This window comes from Lipotes vexillifer, unplaced genomic scaffold (assembly GCF_000442215.2).
Source record: "Lipotes vexillifer unplaced genomic scaffold, Lipotes_vexillifer_v1.1 scaffold325, whole genome shotgun sequence".
NCBI classification, from domain to species: Eukaryota; Metazoa; Chordata; class Mammalia; order Artiodactyla; family Lipotidae; genus Lipotes; species Lipotes vexillifer.
In genome coordinates, this window is record NW_006799313.1 from 2,617,817 (window position 1) to 2,626,877 (window position 9,061).

The window sequence follows — 9,061 nt, forward strand, 5'->3', positions numbered from 1 at the left end:
AAAGAGCAATCTCATTTAGTTTTCTAAAAAGTACATGCTCCTTTGTTTTCAACTCTATACAGTCCTTTGAGCTACACAAAATACATCCACCTTAAGAAATTCACAGGGAATTAGATTTAATAAACACACACGCATAATCTGTAATGAGCTGATGAAGGATGCCTAAAGACAGTTAACAGTTGACCTGTAATCTCATTTACACTAATATGGTTTGCTAAGAGAAAGTAAAATTTAACCGGCTTGTTCTATCACAAATTCCAAACCAATATAGTTTCAAACAATAAAATACGTTCAGGGCTTCCCTGGTGGCACAGTGTGGTTAAGAATCCGCCTGCCAATGCAGGGGACATGGGTTTGAGGCCTGGTCCGGGAAGATCCCACATGCTGCAGAGCAACTAAGCCCGTGTGCCACAACTACTGAGCCTGTGCTCTAGAGCCTGAGAGCCACAACTACTGAAGCCCACATGCCTAGAGCCCGTGCTCCACAACAAGAGAAACCACCGCAGTGAGAAGCCCGTGCACTGCAATGAAGAGTAGCCCCCGCTCGCTGCAACTAGAGAAAGCCCACATGCAGCAATGAAGACCCAACGCAGCCAAAAATAAATAAATAAATAAATTTATTTTAAAAAATAAATAAAATACGTTCTTTCAATTTAACTTTGATTAGAACTGTTCTAGCTATTAGAACCCACATTTAGTTATGTAAAGCAGACATACATAAAGTATAATTGCTCTAAGAAAGAACCAAAATAATTTTGTACCACAGAATCGTTTTTACAATTTAAGCTAAAAAGTGAACAGTTATTTGTAGGCAGGTCCTTCTTTACAATTAAAAAGAATTCAAAACAGTAACAATTTATAAGATTCTTCATGCATACCCAGACATCACAAACATAACTGAATAAAATTTTCCATAATAAAAGCAACAAAGAATCAAATTACAGGGCTTCCCTGGTGGTGCAGTGGTTGAGAATCCACCTGCCAATGCAGGGGACACATGTTCGAGCCCTGGTCCAAGAAGATCCCACATGCCGCGGAGCAACTAAGGCCATGCATCACAACTACTGAGTCTGCACTCTAGAGCTCATGAGCCACAACTACTGAGCCCACATGCCACAACTACTGAAGCCTGTGCACCTAGAGCCCATGCTCCGAGAAGCCACTGCAATGAGAAGCCCACGCACCACAACGAAGAGTAGCCCCCACTCGCCGCAACTAGAGAAAACCCGTGTGCAGCAACAAAGACTCAACGCAGCCAAAAATAAATAAATAAATAAATTTATTAATTTTTTTTAAAAAGACTCAAGTTACACAAGGGAAGACTTTCAAAATGTGGGAAAATGTTCGAAATGAGCTTGAAATGACCAGTACTTCAAAATGCACATTCCAGATTTTATGTAAAATTAATTCACTATTAAGTAAAAAAATGTAATTCTCAATTAACAATTTAGTAACTAGAAAGATGTATCCCATTACCTTCTTCAGGTTCCATCTCTTCTTGATCCTCTTCATCTTGGTTACTGTCAATAACTATATGGAAAATATGCATATTAAAAATGTGATAATACACATAAGTGGTAAAACCACAAGGAAAACCAGGGAAGTGATTACCATAAAACTCAGGAAGATAGTTACTTTTGTCAGGAGGGAGCAATTAGTGACTTAGGGGAGTATAGGGACGTTTCTGGGTGCTGGCAGTACTTCCTTTTTGCCCAGATGGTAGTTTTATGGGTATGCTTTTGGTGATAAACCACATACCTTCACATCTTTGATTTCTAGACTTTTGTGTGTGTTTTATTTCACAAAAAATACATGTAAGGAAAAAAAGGCTAAAAAAGGATGACTAATATGCTCTAATTTTAGAAACAACAGAATGAAATACTCTGAAAAGAATCACCTTAACCTTGTGGCTTCAGCTGTACTCATAGTACAATGGGCACCTGAGATAACCATCTGTATTTCCGGCCAAAATCATCAAGTTTGCTCTATGACTAACTGTAGCTATCCCCTTTTGTAAATATGGGTAAAAGTTAAAATAAAATTTGAATGAAAAAATTTTGAACGTGATTATTAGTAAGGAACTAAAATTTTAACTAATACATGGGCTGATCACCTGGTTTCTCTCTGGTCTGTGGGATTATACCACTTTTATCTTTAATAGGAAGTAAGTGAATCAGTTCCTTCTCTGGTGCAGTTTGCAGAGTTCTTGGTATTTTTTCATATTTATCTATAACATGCTCATGCTTCCGCTTCCTGGCGTGAACAGGCTCACTGCAGGAAAAAAAAAATTTAGTTTTAATATATTTAAAAAAGAACCTAGAGACCTATGATTTTAAAAGCACAGAAAAATAAACCACTAACCAAACCTTTAATAGGCATATAGATATTAGCATCTAGACCAGGCATTTGTATAGTAAATGAATAAATGAATTGTATGGCCAACCATAAAGACTCAAACTATGGCTACACTTAGTTTTCCCTTTAGAGGCAAAATAAAGGTGAAAGTTACAGCAGATTTTTCTTTGAAGAATATTCCACAGAGCCAAGGGTGACATCATGCTATTTTACTTTCCCCAAAACTGTCACAACATAGCATGGACTTTTGACTTAGAAGTATCTAAGTTTAAATTTCAGATCCACTACTTGTGGCAATGGGAAAGCATTAGTTTCCTCTCTGTAAAAGGGAATAATATGTACCTAACAGGGTAACAAGGACTGAGGCATGTGTAACGTGGCCATAAAGAACTCGGGACTGCTCTGCCTCAAACAAAGAACAGCATACTTCACCCATTCACTCCACTTCACTATTCAAACTCAAAAGAAATAAAGATATATACTAAATAAAATCAGCTGGCTTTATTTATGAACTAACCTTATTTAGGAAATAGACTGAATAGTGTTTAATCTTTGTAAACGCTGTGTTCAGACATGAGCAGCATCTTGCACTAACCACCTAAGTAAAATTCAGAACCAAGTTTTTAGCACTGAAAGGATGCAAATGACTATAATCTAAATGAAGTATTACCTAGAAGAAAGATCTCTTGTTAGAAAAGATGCTCTTTGCCCTAAATCCTTCATTAACTGTAAGTCATCTTCATCCATCATATCTAAAGGAAGGGCTTCCTCCTCTTCTTCCTCTTCCCTCTCAATCCTTTTACCTGTTCCAACAACAAAAAATCAGAAACAAGTATTAGAAATGTAGAACGCTGCATTTTTGTGTCTATGATAGGAAAAGCATGTGCTTTACTAACACCTTAGCCCAGTGATTCTAAACGGGAGCACTACTGGCACGCTGGGCAGGACAATTCTTTGTTGTACTTGGGTGTCCTGGGCTAGGCAAAATGCCAGCATCTCTGACCCCTGAAATCTAAATGCCAGGAGCATTTTTAGGTCACTGTTAACAACCAAAAAATAAATGTGTCCACACATTCTGCAATGTCCTTCAGAGCATTTGAGAAAATCAATGACTTAGCCCCTTAGTTCTGTCTGATCTCCAACGACTTTCACTTCCATTCCACTTCAGCCACCCCCTCCAAGGGCCACAGACCAGAATCTTTTGTCTTTCTAGCTCTCAATCAGTCATTTCCACTACTACACTTCTTGACCAAATATACAGACATTCAATTAATCCTTTGGCCACTCTACTTTCTATCTACCAATGTGTTCTATCTTTACTTTGTCACTTAGATTGCATGGTTATTACTTAAAACACCCTCTTGTCAATATCCTCAAATACTTTCCCTTCAACATTTTAGGCACTCACATCAAACAAAACTCCAACTACTGATCATTCTAATTTCTCTCTCTGTCCCTTGCTCTCTTTCTGTTTCTTTTTTTTTTAGTAAAAAATGAACGTCCACTAAGTACCAAGCACTGTTCTAAGCGCTGAGGATCCAACCATGAACAAGACAATCTTAGCATCTTTCCTAATGGAACTTATAATTTGTTCCTAACTTTACTAACTCTCCTAAGCATAGCCATGTAAACGTACCTGCTGCACAGATGAGCCTGCCAATGCTCAAAACTGACCAGCAATTAGTTTATTTCCCTGGTCAACTTTCTCTCTTCCCAAGAGTACCTTTTCAAATCTCCTACCTTTATCACACTTCTAACCCCATCACCTACCTCACTTTATAATTATCAGAGGACCTAGCTTCCTATGTCCCTAAGAAAAGCTATAAGCTAGAAACTCCTTCAGTTTCCCATGATGAATTCAACAGCATTTGCACCCATCTTTTCCTTTTTCCGTCCCATAACATTGGAAGAGACACCTCTTCTCCTGTGCTCTGGATCCCAAAAACTCTTGCCTTCTCTTGCCTTGTTGTACCATTGAAGCCCCCTCTCCCCTATATCTTCAACATCTCCAATCTATTAATTTCTTCATCTTACCTTTTTAAGATGGTCATCTTCCAGCAAGCAACACATCAATATCTTGCCAAAATTTAAAATACATTTTAAACCGGTTAAATTTACATATAAGACAAAAATATGCAGCTGCTAAAAAAAAAAAAAAGGAGGAAGTGATGATAATTGTATCATTTGCTGCACAGATCTTGTAGATCATATAGCTAGAACATGGCTCTACCTCATTCATTCATTTATTTATTTGGCTGCGCCAGGTCTTAGTTGTGGCATGTGGGGTCTTCACTGCGGCATGCGGGACCTTTACTTGCGGCGTGTGCGCTCTTAGTTGCGGCATGTGGGATCTAGTTCCCCACCCAAGGATCGAACCCAGGCCCCCGGCATTGGGAGCACAGAGTGCCAACCGTTGGATCACCAGGGAGGTCCCCTCTACCTCAGTCTTAACAGCTGTATGGTATTGTGTACATTTATGTCATTTATTACAACAATTCCTTGTTGATGGACATTTTGATTATTTTCAGTTTTTGATGGTGATCTTTTTCTTTTCTTTTTTTTTTTTGCTATTATTAACAGTGTTGCAATGAATATGCTTGGGCATATATACTCTTGGAAATTTTTTTTCAAATAATCATAGGATGGATTCCTAGCAGTGGGATTGCTGGGTCAAAGGAAAGTCCATTTCTTTCTTTCTTTCTTTTTTTTTTTTAATTCTTCCTGATAGTTCACATATGAGTCTATGAGTACATACTATTTTTTTTCCTTTTTACTCAACTGGTGTAAGCCTATCTTACATGTGGTGATAACCTACAATTTCAAGTGGGTGAAAGCTCCACTACACACTACTTCTCATCTTATTTTTTAAAATAAGAATTTATTTTATAGACTATTTCATGTTAGAACATAAAGAGTTTCCTTCTTTCTTGAAATACACTTCTTTTGATTTCTAAGACAGTGCTCACTTCAAGTTTTCTTCCTAATTCTCTGGCTCCTCCTCAAACCACATTACAGGTTCCTCCACCCAGTTCAAATGCTGGGGTTCCTTAAAATTCTGTTCTAGGTTCTCTTATTTTCATACTACACAGTCTCCATGGTGATTTTACCCAAGCCTGAGGCTTTGATTACCATCTACATGTTGACAATTCCAAATACTATTCTCTCTAACCCAGATCTTTCACTTGAACATTATACTCTTATACCCAACTGCCTGAGAGACTTCATTTAGATGCTCAACATATAAGAATGAAGAAATCTTTTGCTTCTATTTTTAAAATGTAATTACTAACACATCATGCTTTTTAAATTCTTCTGAAATTTAGACAGATCTTTAAAAACATTAACTCAACTAATGCATTTTTTTTTAAATAGATGAAGTACCTGGAGATTAAGTGACGGACTAAGGCCACACTGCTAGTAAGCAACAAAATTAAGAGAAAAGTTCAAGTTTCCTGACTTCCAGTCCCATGACCTTTTATACATCACAATAACGTGTTGCCAAGGGATCAAACTAAATACGTCAGGATAAGAGAATGAGATGGGCATGGGAAGAATGAATAGTCAGATACAGCCAAATATGAATTCCCTGAAAGTACGAGTAACCCTGTAGAAAAACTGGTCTGACTCAAAATGGTCATATTCCTTACCTGTTTTTTGAGTACTTGGGAGTTTTTGAACAGGTTTACAAAAGAATAACCCTGACAATTACAGCTCAATTTCACTCCAAGTTTCCAAGTGAAAAGAAAGCCAGAAGTTTAGAAAACTAAGTGAAACTTAGCAACACTGTGAAGAATGCACCAGAGAAAAGCAATGTTCTTACCTTAGCTAACTGCCAGTGAATGGAAAAGTGGCAGCACTGGCATGCCCAACAATTATTTACATTTGCTACTCTGAGTCTGTTTTCCCAAGTATGTATTGTTTCAGATCTGCTTTCTAGACAAACTGAAAGGCGAGTCTAGCTCTTTCTCACTGTGAATACTGTACTGAAATGTTTTCTCATACTAATTGTGATAAAACATACAGGACTACGATCCTTACCTACTCTTAGGAAGACCTGAGAACAAGAGTGATTACTAGAAAGCAAAGTTATTTCATGAAGAACGTTTTAAAACAAATCAATGGAAACTGGAACACATGAATGTTTTCACAATTACCTGGTCGTTTTTCCTTTGGGTCCTCCAATGGAATAGGTTTCTTAGACACAGCATCTTTTACAGCTTGTCTTAGTTTCCTCTGTTCTTTTCGGTACTTCTTGAGAGTGCTTTGTTGTTTAAATTGTTTGTTTTTTAGCTTGTTTTCAAGTTTGACTTTACTAGTTTTTAGCAACTTCCGAAAGCTTGGGACCTGTTTTTTATTTCTTTTCTAGAAAACAACAACAGAAGAAGCACTGCATATCCAGAAATTTAAATTATTTTAAAAATCAGGTTAAAGAGAATTGATTATAAAATTTCATTAGACCAACTCCACAATTTTAATGTCTCACAGCCATGGGTCTTGGATATAAAAGCTAAAACCACACTATGGCATTAATCCTACAGAATGGCACTAGATCATCAGTTATTCAACAGGAGGGTCTTCCTGTGACCAGAATCCACAGATGCTCAAAGGAGTCTAAGACTCCAAAAACGGTGAAGAACCACTAAGCCAGTGGTAAACGGTTATTCAAGCCTAGCTTAACGCCTGTAGTTTGGCACACTAAGAGCAAAATGCTGGCTGTCTTTCGCAATAACTGACGTTTACATATCGTTTTACAAAGTGCTCTAACATATTACCTCCAACAGCCTAGTTAAGTAGCGAATGCTGTTATCCTCATATTACTGGGGAAGCTACGGCTTAAGAGTTTATGTGATTTGTCAAAGACCCTTAAAATAAGGAAAGCAAAACTGAATTCGGGTATGTGGATTACAACTCTCTTGCTGGTGACCTCTCACTAAAAAATTACTCGCTTTTCTATCTCCTACCCTTTAGGGAGAAAAAAACGGACTTATTTCAGGTCCCACAACTCATAAGCTCATTGAAGGCAGGACCCTGCTTCTCATCTGTGAAATAATGGGTTCAGAAGATGGTCTTGTAGAACCCTTCAAATCTGATATCCTATGTATGAACTCAACACTCCGTGCTAGTCTCATTGCGGTCACTTGAAGGCAAGCGCGCACAGCGGGCGACGAAAAAGGAGCCAGGTCTAAGAGCGGGGAAACTGACAGCGCTTAGAGCCAGGAGGGACCCCCTAATCTAGGCCACCGCCCCCCATACAAGGGCGAGAACCGCCGAAATGCTGCACCAGGGAGCGACTCTGTGAGCCAAAGGGGCCATAAGCCGCGGGGACCCGGCTTCTAAGGACACTTACCGCCTTCATCCTTAAATCTGCAGGGGAACCCAGGCCCGACAAATTCACCAGGGGCAGGGGTAATCCGGAAATCCCGAAGGGGAAACACACGTGCGAAACCAGCGACGCCGCTCTAGCCGGAAAGGGCTCCTAGCCCCTTCCCACCCTCCGCCGCCGGAAATGGGGGCGGAACTTCCGTAGACAGGAGCGGGCACGCGCCCTTTCGCGGTAACGTTCTCGCGTCCCCGGGCCGGCGGCGCCGCGGCGTGCACGCGCATGAGCACACACAGAACCGGGAATCGCCAAAGGTGAATGGTCCCAGGGTGGGGTCCACCTCACAGGGTCTTTGAATCTTTGACTCCTGCTCTGTTTCTTTGAAATTCTTAAGGAAATCGGGCTTCTCCCCTCAGAACGAAAGGACTTGATTTTTTTCAATCACCTGCCTGCATTTTGTACCTCTCCTCATGTTTAGCTTGTTGTAGGATGTAGCTCATCTTTCTTTTATAGATGCTGAGTTTTGTAGTCAGCTTTCCTCCCGTAAAGTCGTGAGGACAGAAAAGAGCTTATTCCTTTCGTGTAGTACCCGCCCCTCGCCTGGCCCTCGACAAGCTCTCTGGGCGCGTTTGTGGAATGGCAAATGATTTCTCATGACCTTTCGGCACTCAAAAGTCTATGATTCTTTTTTTTTAATTAAATTTTTTATTTTGAGACAATTGTAAATTTCCATACAGTTATAAAATATAATAGAGATCCCATATATCCTTTAGCCAGTTTCTCCCAAAGGTAACATCTTGCAAAGCTATGATATAACAACCAGGATATTGAAAAGTCCATGATTCTTAATGTTTTATTTTGAAACACTTTTTGCCTTAATTTTAACCACTGTCTGATTAAGAGTTATACCAGTGAGATTCATCTGCATTTCAGTATCTTACAACTATTACTTTTCTGTAAATTATACTGTCTGCTTAGTAATTCCGCCAGTCATGAGTTTTAACAGGACGATTTAGACATTGCAAGAATAAGAGTATGTTTTTCAAAATGATTGTCTCTCAAAGACTTTTTTTCATGAATAAATTTTAAAATTCCACTTCAGATTTTTTTTTTTTTTAAGTCTGTGATTCTGAGCACATCCTTGACAGAGTCTGGCCTAGCAATCCTGAGCCAGAGGGGAAAAGCCAGCAAGAGGCTCCAAAGAATCTGACCTCCCTAGTGGGTGCTGGTCTTATAGAGACTGAGAGGAAACCTGCCAATTTCTGGATCCCCCTTCAAAGATCAAGAATCCCATTCTATCCAGAACTCTTCTTACCCTCCCTTCCAACTTCCCCAATTTCCCCATTGCTCTGTCTTCTTTTTTTTTTTTTTTTTTTTTTTTTTTGT

General features: G+C 39.1%; 1 protein-coding gene across 1 annotated transcript in view; it reads right to left on the bottom strand.

The window, feature by feature from the left end:
• Nucleotides 1–7,819, bottom strand: part of NOC3L (NOC3 like DNA replication regulator) — a 31,947-nt gene extending 24,128 nt beyond the window's left edge. Inside the window, exons 1-5 of the mRNA XM_007471583.1 lie at nucleotides 7,703–7,819; nucleotides 6,510–6,717; nucleotides 3,026–3,158; nucleotides 2,114–2,271; nucleotides 1,477–1,530 (exon numbers count right to left, since the gene is read on the bottom strand). Coding sequence (XP_007471645.1) covers nucleotides 1,477–1,530; nucleotides 2,114–2,271; nucleotides 3,026–3,158; nucleotides 6,510–6,717; nucleotides 7,703–7,711 — 562 coding nt within the window. The 5' untranslated portion in view covers nucleotides 7,712–7,819. The remainder of the gene's footprint in view (nucleotides 1–1,476; nucleotides 1,531–2,113; nucleotides 2,272–3,025; nucleotides 3,159–6,509; nucleotides 6,718–7,702) is intronic.
• Nucleotides 7,820–9,061: the final 1,242 nt, after the last annotated feature.